Below are 22,588 nucleotides of genomic sequence, written 5' to 3'. Positions count from 1 at the left end.
AGAAGCATTGGCCGGGCGCGGTGGCTCAAGCCTGTAATCCCAGCACTTTGGGAGGCCGAGACGGGTGGATCACGAGGTCAGGAGATCGAGACCATCCTGGCCAACACGGTGAAACCCTGTCTCTACTAAAAAATACAAAAAACTAGCCGGGCGACGTGGCGGCGCCTGTAGTCCCAGCTACCCAGGAGGCTGAGACAGGAGAATGGCATAAACCTGGGAGGCGGAGCTTGCAGTGAGCTGAGATCCGGCCACAGCACTCCAGCCTGGGTGACAGAGCGAGACTCCGTCTCAAAAAAAAAAAAGAAGCATTACAAAGAATATACAATAAGACCTAATATGTATCTAGATACATGTGGTTTGATTCTGGGTGACTGGGATGATGATGTCGCCTCTGGAAAAAAGATTGGGAAATTATAAGGGAGATTTGATTTTATTAAGAGGCGGAATAGTAGAGCTATTATTCCTCTTTCTTGGATTTTCTGAAATAGTCCTTGTGTAGAAAAGAGTTAACATAGCAGCCTAAACTGCTGTTCTTGAAAAGGCCTGTTTACAAGGTTGGCTTTGGCTAGCGTCTGAGAACTTAGATTTCAGGAAGATCCCCTCCATTAGCTGACAACAGTGGCTTGCTGTGTGTAAACTGTTTATACAAATAATATGGTTTATGTGAACACCTGCTTTTTTTCTGAGATTCTGGAATTTAGGTGTGTGCCAGACAGGGGGTGCTTATGCTAATGTTAGTTAGCCCTCAATAAAAACCTGGGCATTGAGTCCCTGAAGAGCTTCCCTTCTTTGGCAACATTTCACGGGTATTGTCCTAAGTCATTACTGAGATAATTAAGTGCCTCCCGCAGAGTCTGCTGGGAGAAGACTCTTAAAAGCTCATGCCTGGTTTTTCTTGGAGTTTGTCCTGGTAGCCATGAGTAGGACTGTATGCTGAGTCTTATGAGTCATTTTAGGGAATTATTGAACTGGGGGTGATCTTGGGGACCCTCTGACATAGTCCTAAATTTTAAAATATCTGGCCTGTTATTAAACAGTCTGTCAGATGTTGCCAGATAATGCGTTGTAGATTTTTTACTTGGAAAATATGGTCAGAGTAGCTATGTGGTAGGTGCTCTGAGAGACAGAAAAGTAAAAGACTGAGTCTCTCACTTTAGAGAGCGTAACATCCTAAATGACTAGATCGTAAAATCTTTGGGATTTGGTATAGACAAAATATATGATGCTCTTCTCAACTTTATTTTCTGTCACCTAACACTTATCTTTTTGTCCTAATGAAGAACAAATCAACTTTGATGGGAAAGGAACCTTTAAAACAGTATCAGTTAACACGATCACAGTTGAAAGATGAGGAGGGGTAGTTAATGATGCCAACAGGGTGGCAAAAATATCAATTACTATAGGTTATAAAGAGATTGTCAGTTTCAAATGATTTCTTGGATTTTTCTGTAGTTTGTAGATGGTTCTGGACTAAGAATATTTAGGTTAGGACATTAATTTGTAATAATGTTATAGGAATACTCTAGAACAACGGTCCCCAACCTTTTTGGCACCAGGGACTGAATTTGCAGACAGTTTTTCCACAGATGGTTTTGGGATGAAACTGTTCCACCTCAGATCATCAGGCATTAGATTCTCATAAGGAGCATGCAACCTAGAGCACTCTCATGTGCAGTTCACAATAGGGCTCGCACTCCTGTGAGAATCTAATGCTGTTGCTGATCTGACAGGAGTCGGAGCTCAGGCAGTAATGCTTACTTGCCTGCTGCTCACCTCCTGCTGTGCAGCCGGGTTTCTAACAGGCCAGTATCAGTCTGCAGCCCAGGAATTGGGGATCTCAGCTCTGGAATATCAGTAATGGTGTCATTTACACATTGATGACCTGTGATTAGTTGTGAGATATGTCAAGTAATTTGTTACTTGTAATAGTTAAAATGCTAAAGTTTGAGAATGATTTACTCCTTTGTTTTTATATTGGAGCAAATTTAAGATTCCTGTTACTGGCATTTGAATTGGAGAAAAGGATATAGAGTTATTGCCGTTATTTCGGTAGCATATCTCACACAGCGGTTTCATTAATCCTATGATACATAAGGGTAAAAGGTTGAGAACACTGCTATGTAGGGATAAATCAAAGTGCTGACAGAAAGTTAATTTATAGGATGTTTAAGAGTCTATAATTGAGTAATGTTTAATAAATACATAGCTATTCATGTTATATCTTTATTAACATATATACTCACATTTTTATATTTTATATAGCCATCCAGATAATGAAAAGTCTTTGGATTGGTTTCTCCCGGCTGCTCCATTGATTTCAGAAATTCCAGATACTCAGGAGTTAGAGGAAGAATTAGAAAGTCATAAACTGTTAGGTAAATTATCACATATTTGTTTTGAAGGCAAACCCATACAGTTCATGGCAATATTTATTTTAAAGCCCTGATTTGATTGTTACACATTGTGTATGCATGTATCAGAATATTGCATATGCCCCCAAAATATGTATGCTCATATTGGGTATTGATTTCAGAAATATCAGATATTCAGGAGTTAGAGGAAGAATTAGAAAGTCTTGGTGGCCAAGGTGGGCAGATCACAAGGTCAGGAGTTTGAGACCAGCCTGCCAATATGGTGAAACCCCATCTCTACTAAAAGTACGAAAAAAAAAAAAAAAAAAACCTAGCTGGGCATGGTGGTGTGTGCCTGTAGTCCCAGCTACTCAGGAAGCTGAAGCAGGAGAATGGCTTGAACTCAGGAGGCAGAGGTTGCAGTGAGCTGAGATTGCGCCACTGCAGTCTATCCTGGGCAATAGAGGGAGACTGTGTCTCAAAAAAAAAAAAAAGAAAGAAAGTAATAAACTGTTGGATAAATTATCACTTATTTGTTGTGAAGCCAAACCCGTAGTTCATGGCAATATTTTTTTTTAAACTCTGATTTGATCATTACACATTGTGTATGCATGTATCAAAATATCGGATATCCCCCCAAATATGTATACTTATTATGCAAACAATTAAAATTTCTTTATTTTAATGAAATAAAATGAAAATCGGATCCTTCTTTTATTAAAAAGAGTGCTCACCAAGCTGGATACAGTGGCACTTGCCTGTAGTCCCAGCTACTTGGGAGACTATGAATAGCCACTGCACTCCAGCCTGGGCAACATAGTGAGACCCTATCTCTAAATAAATAAATAAACAAACAGACCCCCCTTATCTCTCAATACATACATACCCCCAAAAACAAAATAGTGCCCACCAAATCTTAAAATTTAACACATTTTTCTTCTTTATGCATGTAATACACATACATATGCATACATAAATGCACACAATACACTATTACACACACATTTTGATTTTTGTTTTATGAATGCTTTTTCTGTGACTATTAAAACTCCTATCACTGCTGTTCAGTTTGCCTTGCCATTTACTAAAGGTAAGATCGCCTGGTAACCAGATCCCAGAAATATTGAGTGAAAAAAGGGAGATGCAGAAGGTTAAATATAGTGTGATACCATTTTTAGAAAGCTCAAAAATGAGCACAAACAATGTATGTGACATAATGTAATATTAGTAAAATTTTAATTTTTAAATTGGGTCGTATGTTCATGCACATACATTTTATTAAGCTTCATAATTTACATATATGTTATATATATACTTACATCAAATAATATATAGCATAGAGTACAGTGTAGATACATAGATGCTAAAACAAATTTAAATTCTAGTAAGACGTCCAAATTCCCCCTAAACTTCCCTAAAAATTCTTGTAAAGCCTCTAAAGAAACTTTTAAAATTCTGTCACTCTGATGAAAACATTCCTTTATTTTGATTTTAGAAGCAAGATTACAAACTTAAAAGCATTAGATACGTTAATAATGAATTGTGTTTGGTAACATTGTATATAATTGGTCATTGTATTTCTGTGTGTAAATCATTTATATAAATTGTAAATCTTCATAATTGTATAATTGTATCATTTGTTATGGGTCAGAAAGAAATTAAACCTATTTTATAATGCAGGTGCCATATGAACTTCAAATTTAATTCAGTAATTCCATATTAATTTCTGAGTGTCTTTTAATGATGTAATATACCATAAGTGTAACAATCACCTGTATTTTAAAACCGTATATGGTATTACAGATTGTCTTACTACTAGTGCTTTGCTTTTGGCTTTCATATTTAACTTGGAATTTTTATTAAAGTTTTTCATCATCATTTTGAAAGTTTTCTTTAATGGAGAATACGTAATAATTAATATATTCCTTTTTTGTAGGTCAGGAAAAGAGGCCAAAAATGTTAACATCAAATTTAGAGATAACTAATGAAGACAAGAATTATATTTCACCAACACAAAAATTCCAATTTGCCTTTCCTTCTGATAAATATGAACAGGATGATCTAAATTTAGAAGGGATAGGTAAAAATGACTTATCACATGTTGCTGGCAAGCTGACATATGGTTCTCAGAAATATAAAAATCACATTGGCACTGAGATAGCACCTGAGAAGAGTGTTCCTAATGATACAAAATTAGTTAATTTTGCAGAAGATAAAGGAGAGAGCACATCAGTATTCCGGAAAAGGTAACTATTATAATTAAACAAAATAATATTCTGTGAATAAATTTGAATATTTGTACGTCTAAAAGTATTAAATATGGTAGAATGTGAATGAGAAAAACAGCAAAATTCTATCTCCTAAATAATTCCTTACTGTCTCCATTCCTGGTGTCATACTCCTGGTCCTACACATAAATATAACCATAATTGTAATATTTATCTACTACAAATGGTACCACAACAGGCCAGGTGGGACATAGGAATCTTCATTTTAAAGACATTTTCTAGATGATTATTATGCACACAAAAGTTTGAGACCCATTTTCCTAATGCCTTGAGTTTTAAACAGAGGAGTAAAATTAGATTTTCTTTTCTTTAAGGGTTCGTTTTGACCCCAGTATGGAGCATAAATTATAATAGAAGGGAGTTAAAATAAATTGTGAAGGTCCACTAGAAAGATTGTCTTATTAGTCTAGATGGGAGAAAATGGTAGCTAGACCTAGGACAGTGGTATCAGGAATGGAGACAATCCAGAATTATTTAGGAGATACAATCCCACAGGCCTTAAGTGATTATTGGGTATGAGATCTGACTCCTAGGTTTTCCGTTTGAGCCAGAATGATGAAGGTTGGTAGTGCCTTTTTTTGATTTAAAGAACTATAAAGTAAGAACAGGTTCGGGGGAAGGTGATGAGTACAGATATGGCCATGTTGATTTTAGATATTTATAAATAGTCCAGATATTCAATTGGGTATATGGATTCAAGATACAGAAGAAGTTTAGTTGATTGTTTTTGTTTTCTCTAATATAGTAGATGTGGTTATCTGTGGAGTTTGAGGGGAAAAGTGAGAGTACTGAGCAAGAATGAGAAGAGTGGAATAAATTGCAGAGAATGGGAAAGCAGTCTAATTAGAATAATGGTAGGATTGATGGACACTGTAAAGGGTCCAGCTAAGGTTGATCTCTATAATGTTTGTAACAACAGCTTTATTAAGATATAATTCACATACCATCAATTCACCATTTTGAAGGGTAGAATTACTTTATTTTCTTATTTTTTTCATTCTTATGTATTTACCCACATTGGTTTTTATAATACATAGTTTTGCAACCATCACTATTAACTAATTTTAAAACATTTTCATCTCCTGCAAAATAAATTCCTTACTAATTAACAGTTACTCCTCATTCCTTCCTTTCCACAGCACCTGGTGACCACTGATCTACTTTCTGTCTCTATTATCTCTATGGATTTACCTATTCTAAACATTTCATATTAGTGGAATTATACAAAATATGGCCATTTGTGTCTGGCTTCTTTCACTTAACATAACTTTTTTTTTGGAGGTGAATATTTTTCTTTTTCTTTTCTTTATTTTACTTTAAGTTCTAGGGTACATGTGCACAACGTGCAGGTTTGTTACATATGTATACATGTGCCAGGTTGGTGTGCTGCACCCATTAACTCATCATTTACATTAGGTATATCTCCTAATGCTATCCCTCCCCCAGCCCCCCACCCCATGACAGATCCTGGTGTGTGATGTTCCCTACCCTGTGTCCAAGTGTTCTCATTTTTCAATTCCTACCTATGAGTAAGAACATGCGGTGTTTGATTTTCTGTCCTTATGATATAGTTGGCTCAGAATGATGGTTTCCAGCTTCATCCATGTCCCTGCAAAGGACATGAACTCATCCTTTTTTATGGCTGCATAGTATTCTGTGGTATATATGTGCCACATTTTCTTAATTCCGTCTATCATTGATGGACATTTGGGTTGGTTCCAAGTCTTTGCTATTGTGAATAGTGCCACAATAAACATATGTGTGCATGTGTCTTTATAGTAGCATGATTTATAATCCTTTGGGTATATACCCAGTAATGGGATCGCTGGGTCAAATGGTATTTTTAGTTCTAGATCCTTGAGGAATCGCCACACTGTCTTCCACAATGGTTGAACTAGTTTACACTCCCACCAACAGTGTAAAAATGTTCCTATTTCTCCACATCCTCTCCAGCACCTGTTGTTTCCTGATTTTTTGATGATCACCATTCTAACTGGTGTGAGATGGTATCTCATTGTGGTTTTGATTTGCATTTCTCTGATGGCAAGTGATGATGAGCATTTTTTCATGTGCCTGTTGGCAGCATAAATGTCTTCTTTTGAGAAGTATCTGTTCATATCCTTCACCCACTTTTTAATGGGGTCATTTGATATTTTCTTGTAAATTTGTTTAAGTTATTTGTAGGTTCTGGATATTAGCCGTTTGTCAGATGGGTAGATTGCAAAATTTTTCTCCCATTGGTTGCCTGTTCACTCTGCTGGTAGTTTCTTTTGCTGTGCAGAAGCTCTTTAGTTTAATTAGATCCCATTTGTTTATTTTGGCTTTTGTTGCCATTGCTTTTGGTGTTTTAGTCATGAAGTCCTTGCCCATGCCTATGTCCTGAATGGTATTGCCTAGATTTTCTTCTAGGGTTTTTATAGTTTTAGTCTAACATTTAAGTCTTTAATCCATCTTGAATTAATTTTTGTACAAGGGGTAAGGAAGGGATCCAGTTTCAGTTTTCTACATATGGCTAGCCAGTTTTCCCAGCACCATTTGTTAAATAGGGAATCATTTCCCCATTTCTTGTTTTTGTCAGGTTTGTCAAAGATCAGATGATTGTAGATGTGTGGTCTGAGGGCTCTGTTTTGTTCCATTGGTCTATATCCCTGTTTTGGTACCAGTACCATGCTGTTTCGGTTACTGTAGCCTTGTAGTATAGTTTGAAGTCAGATAGTGTGATGCCTCTAGCTTTGTTCTTTTGGCTTAGGATTGTCTTGGCAATGCAGGCTCTTTTTTGGTTCCATATGAACTTTAAAGTAGTTTTTTCCAATTCTGGGAAGAAAGTCATTGGTAGCTTGATGGGAATGGCATTGAATCTATAAATTACTTTGGGCAGTATGGCCATTTTCACGATATTGATTCCACCTATCCATGAGCATGGAATGTTCTTCCATTTGTTTGTGTCCTCTTTTATTTCGTTGAGCAGTGGTTTGTAGTTCTCCTTGAAGAGGTCCTTCACATCCCTTTAAGTTGAATTCCTAGGTATTTTATTCTATTTGAAGCAACTGTGAATGGGAGTTCACTCGTGATTTGGCTCTCTGTCTGTTATTGGTGTATAGGAATGCTTGTGATTTTTGCACATTGATTTTGTATCCTGAGACTTTGCTGAAGTTGCTTATCAGCTTAAGGAGATTTTGGGCTGAAAGGATGGGGTTTTCTAAATATACAATCATGTCATCTGCAAACAGGGGCAATTTGACTTCCTCTTTTCCTAATTGAATACCCTTTATTTCTTTCTCCTGCCTGATTGCCCTGGCCAGAACTTCCAACAGTATGTTGAATAGGAGTGGTGAGAGAGGGCATCCCTATCTTGTGCTGGTTTTCACAGGGAATGCTTCCATTTTTTGCCCATTCAGTATGATATTGGCTGTGGGTTTGTCATAAATAGCTGTTTTTATTTTGAGATATGTCCCATTAATTCCTAGTTTATTCAGAGTTTGTAGCATGAAGGGCTGCATTTAACATTTTTAAGGTTCATGCATGTTGTGTTATGTATTAGTCTTTCTTTCCCTCCCTCCCTTCCTCCCTTCTTTCCTTCCTTCCTTCCTTCCTTTCTTCCTCTTTTTTTTTTTTTTTTTTTGGAGTCTCGCTCTGTCACCCAGTCTGGAGTGCAGTGGTGCAATCTTGGTTTGCTGCAGCCTCTGCCTCCCAGGTTCAGGCAATTCTCCTGCCTCAGCCTCCCTAGTAGCTAGAGCTACAGGTGTGCACCACCATGCCTGGCTAATTTTTGTATTTTTAGTAGAGATGGGTTTTCACCGTGTTAGCCAGGATGGTCTTCATCTCCTGACCGCATTATCTGCCCTCCTCGGCCTCCCAGTGTTGGGATTTCAGGCGTAAGCCAGCACGCTCAGCCAGTATTTCATTTTTTTTTAATGGCCAAATAATAGTCCATTAAGTGGATATACCACATTTTGTTTATTCACTTATCAGTTGATGGACATTTAGATTGTTTTAACTTTTTGTCTATTGTGAATAATATGGCTATGAAAGTGCATGCAAGTTTTTGTGTGAATGTGTGTTTGCAGTTCTTTGGATATAAACCCAGAAGTAGAATTGCTGGGTCATATGGTAACTTTATATTTAGCTTTTCTGAGGAACTGCCAAATTGTTTTCCAAAGTGACTGCATCACTTTACAGTCCCATTTAGCAATATTTGAGGGTTCCAGTTTCTCCACATTCTGGCCAGCACTTGTTATTGTCTGTCTTTTGTATTATAGCCATCCTACTGGGTGTGTGAAGAGGTATCTCATTGTGGTGTTGATGTGCATTTTCGTAATGACTAATTGTCTTAGTTATTTTGGTCTGCTATAATGAAATACTATAGATTGAGTGGTGTAAATAACAAACATTTGTTTACACGATTCTGGAGGCCAGAAGTCAGAAATCAGAGTGCCAGCATGGTTGGGTTATTGATGAGGACCCTCTTCCCAGTTATTTTCTCCCATGGTTTTTCTTTGGTGTGTGTATAAACAGAGAGAGCTCATGTTTCATCCTCTTTTTATAAGGGCATTAATTCCATCATGGGGAGGTACTGTCATGACCTCGTCTAAACCCAGTTACCTTCTAAAGGCCCCACCTCTAAATACCATAACATTGGGTGGCTGAGGCAGGCAGATCACAAGGTCAGGAGTTCGAGACCAGCCTGACCAACATTGTAAAACCCTGTCTCTACTAAAAATACAAAAATTAGCCAGGCATGGTGGTGGGTGCCTGTAATCCCAGCTACTCAAGAGGCTGAGGTAGGAGAATTGCTTGAACCCGGGAGGCAGAGGTTGCAGTGAGCTGAGATCATGCCACTGTACTGTAGCCTGGGTGCCAGAGTGAGACTCCATCTCAAAACAACAAAAACAAGAACAACGACAAGAACAACAACAACAAAAAAAAATGGGGATTAGGGCCTCAACAAATGAATTTGGAGGGAGGGACATTAATATCCAGTCTATAGCAATAATGTTAAGAATCTTTTCATGTGATTATCAGCTGTTTGTTTGCCTTCTTTGGAGTAATGTCTTATTCAGATCCTTTGTCCGTGTTTTAATCGGGCCATTTGTCTTTTAATTGTTGAGTTTTAAGAGTTCTTTATTCTCAAAGTCTCTTATCTGTGTGATTTGCAGATATTTCCCCCATTCTGTGGGTTTTCAGTTTTTTGATGGTGTTCTTTGCAGCACAAGTTTTAAATTTTGATAGAGTCCAGTTTATCTAATTTTTCTTTTATGCTTATGCTTTTGTTTTGATGTAATACTTATTTGGCATTACTTTGGTTGCTTATGTTTTTGGTGTCATATCTAAGAAACTATTGCCTGATTCAAGGTCATGAAGATTTACTCAAGTTTTCTTCTAAGGGTTTCAGAGTTTTTAGCTCTTACATTTACGTCTGTGATCTGTCATTTAATATTTTAAATATTTGTGTGAAGTAGGAGTCCATCCTCATTCTTTTTGCATGTAGATATTCAGTTGTTCTAGCCTCATTTGTTGAAAAGACTGTTCTTTCCCTACTGAATGTTTTGGCACTCTCATTGGAAATCAACTGACCATAAATGTAAAGGCTGGGTACTGACTGACACCAACTGATTCTCTGACACCAACTTGGCATCTAACCAAGTTGACACTTAACTCCTGGAATTAGCGTCAGACCCCACAGGTTGAAGGCTCAGTTCTATAAGACTGACCCCTCTTTGAATTCCAGCTGAAAATGAGATTCCCAGGCTACCCACATTTCTGTCTGGCCAACTACAAATTTGAGGCTTCCATGACCCCATATTAGGTTTAATACTTTGCTAGAATGACTCAGAGACCTAAGGGAAACACTTTACTTACATTTACCAGCTTATTATAAAGGGTGCAACTCCAAATGAAAGAGATACATACGGCAAAATATGAGGGAGAGGGTTCAGAGTTCCCATAACTTCTCTGAGCATGCCACTCTGTCAGCACCTTGATGTGTTCACCATTCCAGAAGCTCTCAGAACCCTGTTGTTTAGGCGTTTTAATGGAGGTTCCATTTCATAGACAAGATTGATGAAATCACTGGCCGTTGCTAATTAAAATTGATCTTCAGCCCTGAATGGATAGTCGTCTCCATTACTTATTCTAGAAGATGTGAGTGTTTTATTAGGAACCTTGATGGTTACTTCATCCCTTAGGGATATTGTGAACAAGTTACTTTGATAGATTGTCTTTTAATCAAATATAATACAGTACAGTCATAAAGATAAAGTGTTTCCTTGTTTTTAGAACTTTGCAAAGAAGTAGTTCTTACATTGAAGTGGTTGTTGGATATAGAGTTTGGGATGATTTAATCTGCTAATATACTTAGTTTACATCTTTTCCTTTTTTGGGGGGTACACAGTGCTGATTTGATTGGCTAGGAAAACTGTCTTATCTGGTAGCTTCTGTGGCATGAAATGCAGTTGCTGACAACTTTTAATTCATAACAAGTCTTAATTTATTCCTATAAATTTAATATGTTAATGTAATTGAGTAGCTTGAATCATTCAGTTAAATTTAACTACTATTAGGTGTTACAAAATTTACTATTTACTGTGACTATATCTAGTGACTTTTTCTCTCTCTTAAATACTTCACTGACTTTAAATGGAATATTAGTTATCTGTTGTTGTGTAATAAAATTATCCCAAAATTTAGTAGTTTAAAACAACAGTAAACATTATTATCTCTCACATTTTCTACAGGTTAGGAATTTAGGAACAACTTAGCTAGTAGTTTGGGCTTAGGCTGTCTTGTGAGAATGCCTAAAGATATTGGGGGCCTCTCACAAGAAGGCCATAATCAAAATGTTAGACATGCTGCAGTCATCTGAAAGCTTGACAGGAGCTATCAGGTCTCTCTTCAAGGTGGCTTGCTGTCCTTGACTGAAGAGTCAGTGCTGGTTGTTGACAGGAGACCTCAGTACCTCTCCACCTGGCCTCTTCATAGGGTTGCTTGAGTGCTCTCTTTGTACTGTGACTAGCTCTCCACAGAGAGAGTGAGTGATCTAAGAGACCATGGGGGAAAGGGGCAATGTCTTTTATTACCTAGCCTTGTAAGTCAAACATTTGCACTTCTGCAGTACTCTGCTAGTTAGACAGGCCAGTCCTGATTCCACGATTCAATTTGTAGGAGATCGCAAAGGGGTGAGGAGCAGGCAAGGATCTTTGGGGCCGTTTTTGGAGGCTGACTACCACAAATGGATTTCTCTGAGTTTTAGGAAAGTAGACATACTTTGGTGGTAAACTTAGCAAGTTATATTTTAGGAGAATGTTTAGCTTTTTTGTTTGAGTAAACCATAATCTATGAATGTTTTTAAAGGGGCCAATTTTATGCTAGTTTTTCATATTCCAAGCAAGTGTTACAAGTGAGAAAATATGTGGGTCTTTTTTTTTGCAGATTATTTAAAATATCTGACAATATACATGGGAGTGCTTATTCCAATGACAGTGAATTGGACTCTCACATTGGCTCAGTGAAAATTGTACAAACAGAAATGAACAAAGGGAAATCAAGGAACTATAGCAGTAGTAAGCAGAAATTTCAATATTCTGCAAATGTGTTTACAGCAAATAATGCTTTTTCTGCTTCTGAAATCAGAGAAGGCATGTTTAAAGCACCATCTTTTCCAGTTGCTTTCCAGCCTCATGATATTCAAGGTAATTTCTTGCTTTTTCAGTTCATTTTGTGAGTACAGACTAATCTGCATTTTTCAGCATAGGGGAAAATGTAAAAATATAGTAAATGTGAGTAGATTATCTCTCTGTGCAATTACTGCAGTTTTTTATTATGTTGCATTATTTTCTAAGCTGGGCTGTGTGTTAAAATATTTTATCCGGTGTGCTAAAAATATTTTTAACTTTGCTCTCAGTAAAAAGTTGTATTAGTTTTATTAAAATGGCTTTTATGGAAAGGATAAAAATATTCATTTCCGGTCCTAGCTGCTGACCATTAAAATTTTTTAAATATTTATATAAATATGTAGGTTTTATTTTTTTTTCCAGAGGTAACAGAAGATTGTTTAGGTTCCTTGAAGGCTGTCACAGAAATTCGTATCCTTTAAGTTATTTACAATAGCTGCTTTGTATTTATTAAATCATAATTTTAAAATATTTTGTTTAATTGTGTTTCTGTTTGTTTATTTTGATTGATGGAGAAAAAGATGGAAAAGTTAATCTTTTTGGTGATGTAAGAGGTACACGTGGCTGGGTGCGGTGGTTCACCCCTGTAATTCCAGCACTTTGGGAGGCCGACACAGGCAGATCACGAGGTCAGGAGTTTGAGACCAGCCTGACCAACATGGTGAAACCTCGTCTCTACTAAAAATATAAAAAATTAGCTGGGCATGGTGGTGTGCACCTGTAATCCCAGCTACTCAGGAGGCTGAGGCAGGAGAATCTCTTGAACCCGGGAGGTGGAGGTTGCAGTGAGCCGAGATTGTGCCACTGCATTCCAGCCTGGCAAAAGAGTGAGACTCCATCTCAAAAAAAAAAAAAAACGAAAAAAAAGTATGTGTGCAATAGTGCTACTCAAGGTGTGATTGCAGACTGGTTTCAATTTGTGAACTGTTTGTTATCAGTTTATGACAAGTTAAGTACAGAAGTCAGATCTGTATTATTGGCAGAACTCTTCTTGAGCATATTTGCTTACAAATAGGTACAGATAATTTCTCATCTTTTGAGAAAGAGCAGCCACATTGGGTTGAACTGGGCAGGGGAAATGGATGAGAATGGGACATTGTGTGGATTAGGGACATTTCTACAGATCTAGTATTTTTGAAAATCTAATGTGAAGTTTATACATAGAATCGAAGTTTCAAGTCTGAACATTTCCAGTGTAAATATTTTGAGTATGTTTGTGTGTTCTGGAGGTAACATTGTCTTTGCTTCTTTAATACCCTGTGTATGCCTATAATAGTGCACTTATTCTGTTTTAATTCACCAGCAGTTTATGTGACTATTTCCCCATGATCTATGAACTCTTTGAAGGCAAGGATCATGACTTAACTTACTTACCTGCCTATTTCCAAATACATTGAAAGGCAGATAAAGTAAGGCAGGTAAAGTAAGGAAATTGTTCTGGCAAAAGTATAGACATAAGCAAGGGTGAAGATAAAAAAGTATGAAATATGTTTGGAAAGAATAAGCTTTCCAGTTTGGCTGAAGGGAAAGATATGATTAAAGAAGTAATAAATATTAGATAGTTATCTTAGGATCATATCATATAATGTTATGAATACCAAGGTCAATGGTTTTTTTATTTTATTTTTGTTTTTTATTTTTTCCCCCAACTTTGTTGAGGTATAATTGACAAATAAAAATGGTATATATTTAAGGAGTACAACATGATTTTTTTTGAGACGGAGTCTGGCTCTGTCGCCCAGGCTGGAGTGCGGTGGCCGAATCTCAGCTCACTGCAAGCTCCGCCTCCCAGGTTTACGCCATTCTCCTGCCTCCGCCTTCCAAGTAGCTGGGACTACAGGCGCCCGCCTCGTCGCCCGGCTAGTTTTTTGTATTCTTTTTTTTTTTTTTGAGGCGGAGTCTTGCTCTGTCGCCCGGACTGGAGTGCAGTGGCCGGATCTCAGCTCACTGCAAGCTCCGCCTCCCGGGTTTACGCCATTCTCCTGCCTCAGCCTCCCAAGTAGCTGGGACTACAGGCGCCCGCCACCTCGCCCGGCTAGTTTTTTGTACTTTTTTAGTAGAGACGGGGTTTCACGGTGTTAGCCAGGATGGTCTCGATCTCCTGACCTTGTGATCCGCCCGTCTCGGCCTCCCAAAGTGCTGGGATTACAGGCTTGAGCCACCGCGCCCGGCCAACATGATTTTTTAAATATATAAACATTGCAAAAATAATTACCACACTCAGGCTAATTAATGTATCTATCGCCTTTCACAGTTACTTCTTTTTTGTGGTGAAAATACTTACAATCTCGGTAATAAGGAGAAACCATGTAATATTTTTGAGCATGTCAAATATCATCATTAAAACTATGCTTTAGGAATATATAATTAGTGACTTATTGCTTGGCAATGTTCTAGCATCCACAAAAGTTATGATCTAGTTGACAAAATGAAAAACGAATTCCGGATATTGCATAGCTGTGCTAGAGAAATCTAGCAACAATAACTAATCTTGGGTACTCCAGGGATCATCTGAAATAATTCTGAAGTATGGTTAGAAAATATTTGCCTGACTTCTCATGAAAAGTCCCCTCCAATGCAGATAGCTGATTTGAGTAAAAATGAGGGAGAGGGATCAATAAGAGGGTTATACATGTTGATATAGTAACTATAAACAGAGCCAGTGTTTAGCACTTTATTCAGCATGGTGTCTCAATGCTGCCACACTTTCTTTCCTCTGGTGATCAAAATAGGATGGAAACATAGGAAATATATTAGCAGTTAAGCTGTTAAAGATGTTTAATTATCTGTACAATGGCTGATTTTCCTTATCCCTTACTGTAAAGTCTTTCCATATGACACTGGCTTTTAAAGAGCTTTGAGGGTCTTTACGCTATATTAGCACAGCTGAAATGGTTCTGTTGTTTATTAGTTAGGACTACTGCTTACACTTGTGTCCACTGATTTATTGTCCAAAAAGTTCATTTTCTGTAAAATTCATTGTCCTATACCTTGTTTCCAAGTATATATTTAAAGTAGAAGACTGAATGCTATTTGTGATAATTTGAGAGTTTGTAGATTACTTGGACATACCTTATTTTCTTATTCTCTTTAAATATTTTACTACATTTGAATCCTCAGGGCAATAGAAGTTTTCTCAGGTTGATCCTACCACATGAATGAAGTCTTGTCATTTTCAATTCTGCAGACATTTTCCCCATAATTTCAGTGACACTGCTGAGAGTTTATTGAATGTAAGACCAAAAATTGATTTCAGTTGTTGATAGTGATGATAAAGGATGTTAGCCGTTGAGTTTTCTTATGAGCTGAAACACTGATTCTATAAATATCTACTCTGAATCAAAGATTCATTTTTGTGAATATAAATTGATATGGAGCTATCTAATGAGAGAAAAACCAACATGATGGCCCACTTGTGGGCTTGTTGCAAATAAATATTTGATAGAAAGAGACATGTTTTGAAGGAAAAATGAGATTCCTTCTCAAGCTTATGGATTTTCAAATTCAAAATTACGTGTTTGTTTGGCACAGATATGACACTTTGCACACCAGAAAGTAAAATGAGGATTTATAAATTAACTGCTTGATGTAATAATTGCAAACCTATATTAACTGAGTACTTACTATGTGTCAGGCACTGTTCTAGGTGTGTGGGATATGTCACTGAAGAAAACAGACAATCCTTGCTTTTGAGGAGATACCATTCTTTGGATGAGGGTAGGGAAGAAGCTAGATCTCAACAACTGTAACAACATATAAATAAGTCATAGAGTTTTTTAGAAAGTGGTGACTATTATGGGAAAAGAAAAAAGTAGAGCAGGGTAAGGGGGTTAGATTGGGACTGCTGAGATTCGTGGCTCAGGGCGTAGAATTAAACAGTACTTAGGGTAGACCTTGAGAAGGTCAGATGTAAGCACTTAATGGAGGGAAAAGAGCCAAGGAAATATGGAGGGAGGAACAGTCTAGGCAGGAGAAGGCCTCATGGCAGGAACATGGCTGATGTTTTTGAAGAACAGCAGAGTTCAGTATAGCTAGAGGAGATGAGTCAGGGGGAAAGAGTAGTAGGACTTGAAGTCAGAGAGAAAGGCAGGGGCTGATGCGAGGAGGGAGTGGCAGTGGGGAGACAAGATCATGTAGAGCCTTATACCCCTATACTTGGAGAGAAAGGGAGGAATTTGATCAGAGAAGTAATATGATCTAAGTTTAAACAGGATCACTATAGCAATCCATCAGTTCTTGTATATCTTTATAAAAATCCAGTTGTTTAAATAACTGTGTACTTGTGTTCTCAGATATGTTCTTAACCATCTTATATCTTCTAATAGATTATAACAGTCTCAATTGTAGGAACTCATTTTCTTCTTTATTTACAGCTTCCCACAGCTTTCTAAATCTATTAATGTATTCTGTATATAGTGTTCAATGACTGTGGTTGATATATTGTAAGAAGAATACCATGTAAATACAGATGTCTCCCAATCTTTCAATAGACCCTCACCTTGGAGAGGGCACAGTTTATTCTTCATATCTATTAATATTTTTGAACTTTCTTATAGGGGAAGGATGATTTAAGTTCTTCCTGCCAAGCCAGTATGTTGATAATTACAATTAAACCCACCACTTAACACAACTAAATTATCAAAAACAAAGAGATTTAGTATTAGGTAACCAGAAACACATCAGCTAATGAAGTACAATCAATGCTTAATGAAATAGTTGAGTGAAATTCTGTACATTAAAGAAGAGATAAAAATCAAGTGGCCTTGTCAAGGTAAATAAGAAAAAGCACTACTCTGGAAAAGATAAACCAGAAGTATAGTTCTGATTTACTTGCCATTATGTACTTGCATCTCTTCCGTCATATTTAGCACTCAAGTATAACCCTTATATAATCTCGTTTCCCTATAGGAACTTTGCAAGTTCTTTTCAGAATGTGGAATGTGACTGGAGACTAATAATTTATGAATAATTTATGATAATTATTTTCTTAAGATGCCAAATAGCAAATGTTAAAACCTCATCATTAAACGTTGTCAGAATCAATATTAATGTAACTTAATTTTAAAATTAAAAGTAACCAATTTTTTAAATTCTGAAATATTTGACTCCTTAATGTTATTGTAAGCGGCAAAATTTAGAAGTATTTTCAAAGAATTTCCATATTTCAACTATATACAGTCCAAAGCCTTTGATGATGTAAGTATTTTATTTAACGTATTTATTTTTCTACCTTTCACTAGGTTGTGATCACTAGATTGGGACAGCTGGGATTTACTAGATCTTTATGTCCGCACTGCCACACTCAGTGTCTAGCACATTATAGGAGCTCAGAAAATATTTGGTAAATGAATACGTGTGATTTTCATAGGTGGATTTGTTTGTATTTGAGTGCAGTAGTGAAATCTCAGCTCACTGCAACTTCTACTTTCCAGGTTCAAGCGATTCTCCTGCCTCAGCCACCCAAGTAACTGGGATTACAGGTGTGAGACACCACTCCTGGCTAAGTTTTGTATTTGTAGTAGAGACAGGGTTTTGCTATGTTGGCCAGGCTCATCTCAAACTCCTGACCTCAAGTTATCTGCCTTCCTTGGCTTCCCAAAGTGCTGGGATTACAGGTGTAAGCCATCGCGCTTAGCCAGGAATGATTTTCTTCTAGGTCTACATTGACAAATAAAACAGCATGATAAAATACTAATAATGTTATTTTTTGAGAGAAGAGGCTCTAGAGCAAAGTTACAATTTCTATAAGTTTAGAGGAAACATGTTTGAATTATTAGATTCTTATTAAGACTTTTTGTTAACAAATTGAGAATGTGTGTAAAAAATTCTATACGTTACATGATTGATAACTTTCTATTATTTAGCTTCTTTACACAGATAGGAATTTTGTGATTTGTGCTCCAACTGGTTCTGGAAAAACTGTAGTGTTTGAACTAGCTATAACAAGATTGTTAATGGAAGTACCATTGCCATGGTTGAATATTAAAATTGTTTACAGTAAGTATTTATTTTAAGAGTGATGATTAATTATAATAACGAAAAACCATTGAAGCAAAATGAAGAAATAAATTCAGTTTCTGGCCTTAGGAATTACTTGGCTTTCTATATATTTCTAGTAAAGTCTGGTCTTATTTGTCATTAAATTTAAAATACATTTTCCAGAATTATAAATAAAAAGTAATATTTGAATTGAGAATTTGACTTTTACATGCTTATTTTTTAAAGGACAGGCAAAATGAACAAATCAAACATTTTGTAATTCTGGAAATTTGCATAGGCACTTTTACTCTACTTTCTTAGGTGTGTATTTAAAAAAAATTTTTTTAATCAAAGTAATATATGTATATGGATTAAAAATCAAATACCACTAAAGGCCATATGATGAAAAGCAATCATCTTCTGCCCTACCTTTCTCCACTTTTAGTTACACTTGCCTGATAAATCATTTCTATTTTTAGTTCTTTTTGGTTATTACCTTGCTATCTCTAAATCAAACTTGTCTAACTTGTGGCCTGCAGGCCGCATGTGGCCCAGGACGGCTTTGAATGCAGCCCAACACAAATATGTAAACTTATGACAATTTGTAATGTTTATAAAACATTATGAGAATTTTTATTCTTTAGCTTATCAGTCATCGTTAGTTTTAGCATATTTTATTTGTGGCTCAATACAGTACTTCTTCCAGTGTGACCCAGGGAAGCCAAAAGACTGGACCCCCTGCTCTAAATAATATGCCTATATTGTTCATTTTTAATTTATCAATCTTAGGAGTATGTAGATGTGTGTTTTTATGCTAACTTTATTAACCAAAGTTTGTGAAAATAATTTTAAAATTGAACTGATGTTCAAAGTAAATATTTTATACTGTTACAGTGGCACCAATAAAAGCCTTGTGTAGTCAGCGTTTTGGTGACTGGAAAGAAAAATTTGGACCAATAGGATTGAATTGTAAAGAACTTACTGGAGATACAGTAATGGATGACCTGTTTGAGATTCAGCATGCCCATATTATTATGACAACTCCAGTAGGTATTATTTATACTTTATGATTTCCTTAGTTCGTTAGAAAATACCTATTTTTCTTTACCAAGACAAAAAGTTTAAAAAATACAAACTAGAAGCATATATTTACAATGTAAACAAATGAACATTAAAAAAATACTACAATTCAAGGCCCAGAAAGAATACCTACAAATCAGTAAGTAAAAGACAAATGACCAAATTGGAAAAATTGACAAAGAATAGGCAGTTTGTTATTGTGGATACTTTGTAATCATATTTATTGCTTTATTCTTTTACCTAAGTAGTGTATATTATAGAGGGAGGTCCTTGGTAGAATTTAAAGACAGGTAATAAAACTTGGACTTAGAATATTTTGTGGTTCAGTATAAAAATAAATGAGGGCCCAGTTTTAAAAATACCTTTAAGACTGTAAAAATTCTTTAAGTATTTTTTAATTTTAAAATATTTTTCAGGATACTCTTAAGGGATCAACCAAAATTGCCCATTATTTGTAATATGTCATGTTAAAAATATTATTGATATCTTAATATTTATTATAATTCCTTATCACATTAAATTACTTGTATGCTTTTTTTTTCTGTCTAGGAAAAATGGGATAGCATGACTAGGAAATGGAGAGACAACTCTTTGGTTCAGCTGGTTCGACTGTTTCTCATTGATGAGGTAATGAATGTATTCACTTTCAGACATAAACATAAAAGGATAATTAGAATAAGACAGAAAGAAAAAAGACATTTCAACCAAACTGTGTGTTTGTTTTATCCCTTCAAATGGAAAATGCTCATTTTCTCAAGCAAGAATGTTAGTATTATTGAATATTTTAATTGATTACATGTATTTATAATTCTATAGCTAATGATATTTTCTTGATTTCCTGCTTAGGTACATATTGTAAAAGATGAAAATCGTGGTCCAACTCTTGAAGTTGTAGTCAGCAGAATGAAAACTGTACAGTCTGTTTCTCAGACTTTAAAAAATACCAGCACTGTTATTCCAATGCGATTTGTAGCTGTATCTGCAACAATTCCAAATACTGAGGATGTGAGTTGCAATTTTAGCTGAGCTCTTAGGTTTTTTATGACTTGTGACATATTTAGTTATTTTGATCTTAGAGAAAAGTGAATTTTTTGTACTTTGCTTTAATAGGAAAGTACGTTGTAGAAAGTTGTGGCTAGATCTCATAAATATGACAGTATTAAGGCCATAAAATTTAGTTCATCAGGTTTAATAAAATATTTTTTGTGGACATGTGGACATCTCTTGTTCGCTAGTATCTAAAAGTCTTAGTTTTATGGGTCTCAGATGCTTCATAATAACTTCACTAACAATATGTGATGGTTGTTGTAACTAGCTGACTCTAATTGTATAGCGAAGTATGGTGGAGAATAAAAATAATTGCTTAGATGATTACCACTTGCTCCTCAATTCTGTATGCTTGGCATTGTGGTAAGCACTAACAATAGATGCAAAAGTGAAAATATGTGGACTCCGTCCTTGAGGAAGATCTCATGGTTAATGAGGTACATGGACATGTAAAGATAATAATAATATGCAGTATTGTACTTTTCATAATGAATATATGACTTAATTTTTTCTTCAATTTTTAAGTAAACGTCTTGAAAAGTAATAGTCTCACTCTACTTTCTCACTCCTACTTACTTCTCAGCCTACTATAATACTGGTTTTCCCCTACTACTTCTTCAAAATTGTTTTCACAAATAGCCACTATATTGTTTATTCCAATGGAATATTTTGTCTTTATCGTTAATTTGGCACAATTAATCATTTTCTTGTTCTTAAAATGACAGCTTATTTTGTTCATATTTGTCAAGAATAATATAGAAAATTTTAAAGTTTATTAAAACAACAAAACTAAATCCTAGTGTTTGTCTTTCCACATGTAGGAAGCATAATGTATACACTTTTTTTTGTAAGCATGTAGGAATCATAATGTATATACTCTTTTTGACCTGCATTTCATCTATAAACATTTTTATATCATTAAATATTCTTCAGTACTATTTTTGTGGTTTTATTGTAATTTATTTATCAAACACTATAATAATGGAAGATTATTTCCAATTTTTGCTATTGTAAACAGAGTGAAATTAATATATCTGAAACATCCATGATTATTTCCTTAGGGTGAACTTTTAGAATGAAATAACTGAATCAAAGGATATATAAAACTCTAAAGAAGCACTTCGTTCAATAAATGTTACATTCATTTACACTTCTACCAGAAGCTGTTTTCCTGTATCCTAACACTGGATCGTTTAATAGTGGAATTATTATTGCTATTATTATTTTTAAATATTTATAGGATTTATTGTTTAGTGTGGTATCTCATTTAAAAATTTTTTGCTTCAAAAAAAAATTTTTTTTGCTTCTTTGATTTCTACTAAATATTTTTAATATATTTATCAACTACTTTAAGTTCTTTTTTGACATAATCTTTGCCAGATTATGTCATTTGCCTTTTTTTCACATTGGGACACTAAATTTTTCTTACTTATTTGTAAGCCATTATTATGTACTAGTACTCTCTAATTCATCAAACTTTTCCCCTTTGCGATAAACACTACTTCTGTGAATGCTGTTTCTCTGTGTCTTTGTCAGATCTTCTTCCTCCGTTTTCCCCTAAATTAAGGTCTTTATTCTTGGCCTTCTGCTCCCCTCAAACTGTAAATTCTTGTGTGATCTTATCCCTACTCATGATAACCTTGAAACGATTTTAATGTTTTCTTCCTGTCAAAACAACAGTCAGTTTCATAGCAGGGCATGGAGCCTGATTATTAACTGGGCTATGTAAAGATAAAGATTGCTTACCACAGTTCCAGAAACTAACTAGTGACTCTAGGTTGAGTCTGAAGTTTGCTTTTGGCACTGGCATCTCTCAAGTGTTTGTTGCTTGCTTAAAAACTTGTCATCCCTTGCAAACCTAAACCAACTATTACTTTGCTACTATTTATCTAATATTTAGGACAACACAAAAGAGATGTCAGCCATTTTGAGGCATAGTTTTCAAAAATAGCAAAGAAGGTAAAAGTGAGAAATTTGGTCTCTGTGACAAAATTGATTTTAATTTTTCTTTGGATTCTTATGAAGGAAAATAAAACAAAATAATAATAACTAATTGGAAGTTTACCATGGTGAAAAATGGGTATAATCTTGAAATACTACTGTTGGTAGTGCTGACCACTATATCAACAAAATAATATTAATGGAATATGTAATATTGAAAAAGACAAGTATA

The 22,588-nt window shown here is 35.6% G+C and overlaps 1 protein-coding gene across 1 annotated transcript in view; it reads left to right on the top strand.

Annotated features, from left to right (window-relative positions):
* Positions 1-22,588, top strand: part of HFM1 (helicase for meiosis 1) — a 129,869-nt gene that overhangs the window by 2,714 nt on the left and 104,567 nt on the right. The window contains exons 2-10 of the mRNA XM_010370387.2: positions 2,263-2,375; positions 4,288-4,597; positions 12,068-12,327; positions 12,673-12,720; positions 17,435-17,505; positions 18,174-18,306; positions 19,183-19,334; positions 19,918-19,995; positions 20,215-20,373. Coding sequence (XP_010368689.2) covers positions 2,263-2,375; positions 4,288-4,597; positions 12,068-12,327; positions 12,673-12,720; positions 17,435-17,505; positions 18,174-18,306; positions 19,183-19,334; positions 19,918-19,995; positions 20,215-20,373 — 1,324 coding nt within the window. The remainder of the gene's footprint in view (positions 1-2,262; positions 2,376-4,287; positions 4,598-12,067; positions 12,328-12,672; positions 12,721-17,434; positions 17,506-18,173; positions 18,307-19,182; positions 19,335-19,917; positions 19,996-20,214; positions 20,374-22,588) is intronic.

This window comes from Rhinopithecus roxellana, chromosome 8, assembly GCF_007565055.1.
Source record: "Rhinopithecus roxellana isolate Shanxi Qingling chromosome 8, ASM756505v1, whole genome shotgun sequence".
Classification (NCBI taxonomy): Eukaryota; Metazoa; Chordata; class Mammalia; order Primates; family Cercopithecidae; genus Rhinopithecus; species Rhinopithecus roxellana.
This window is presented reverse-complemented; position numbering and strand designations above follow the sequence as displayed.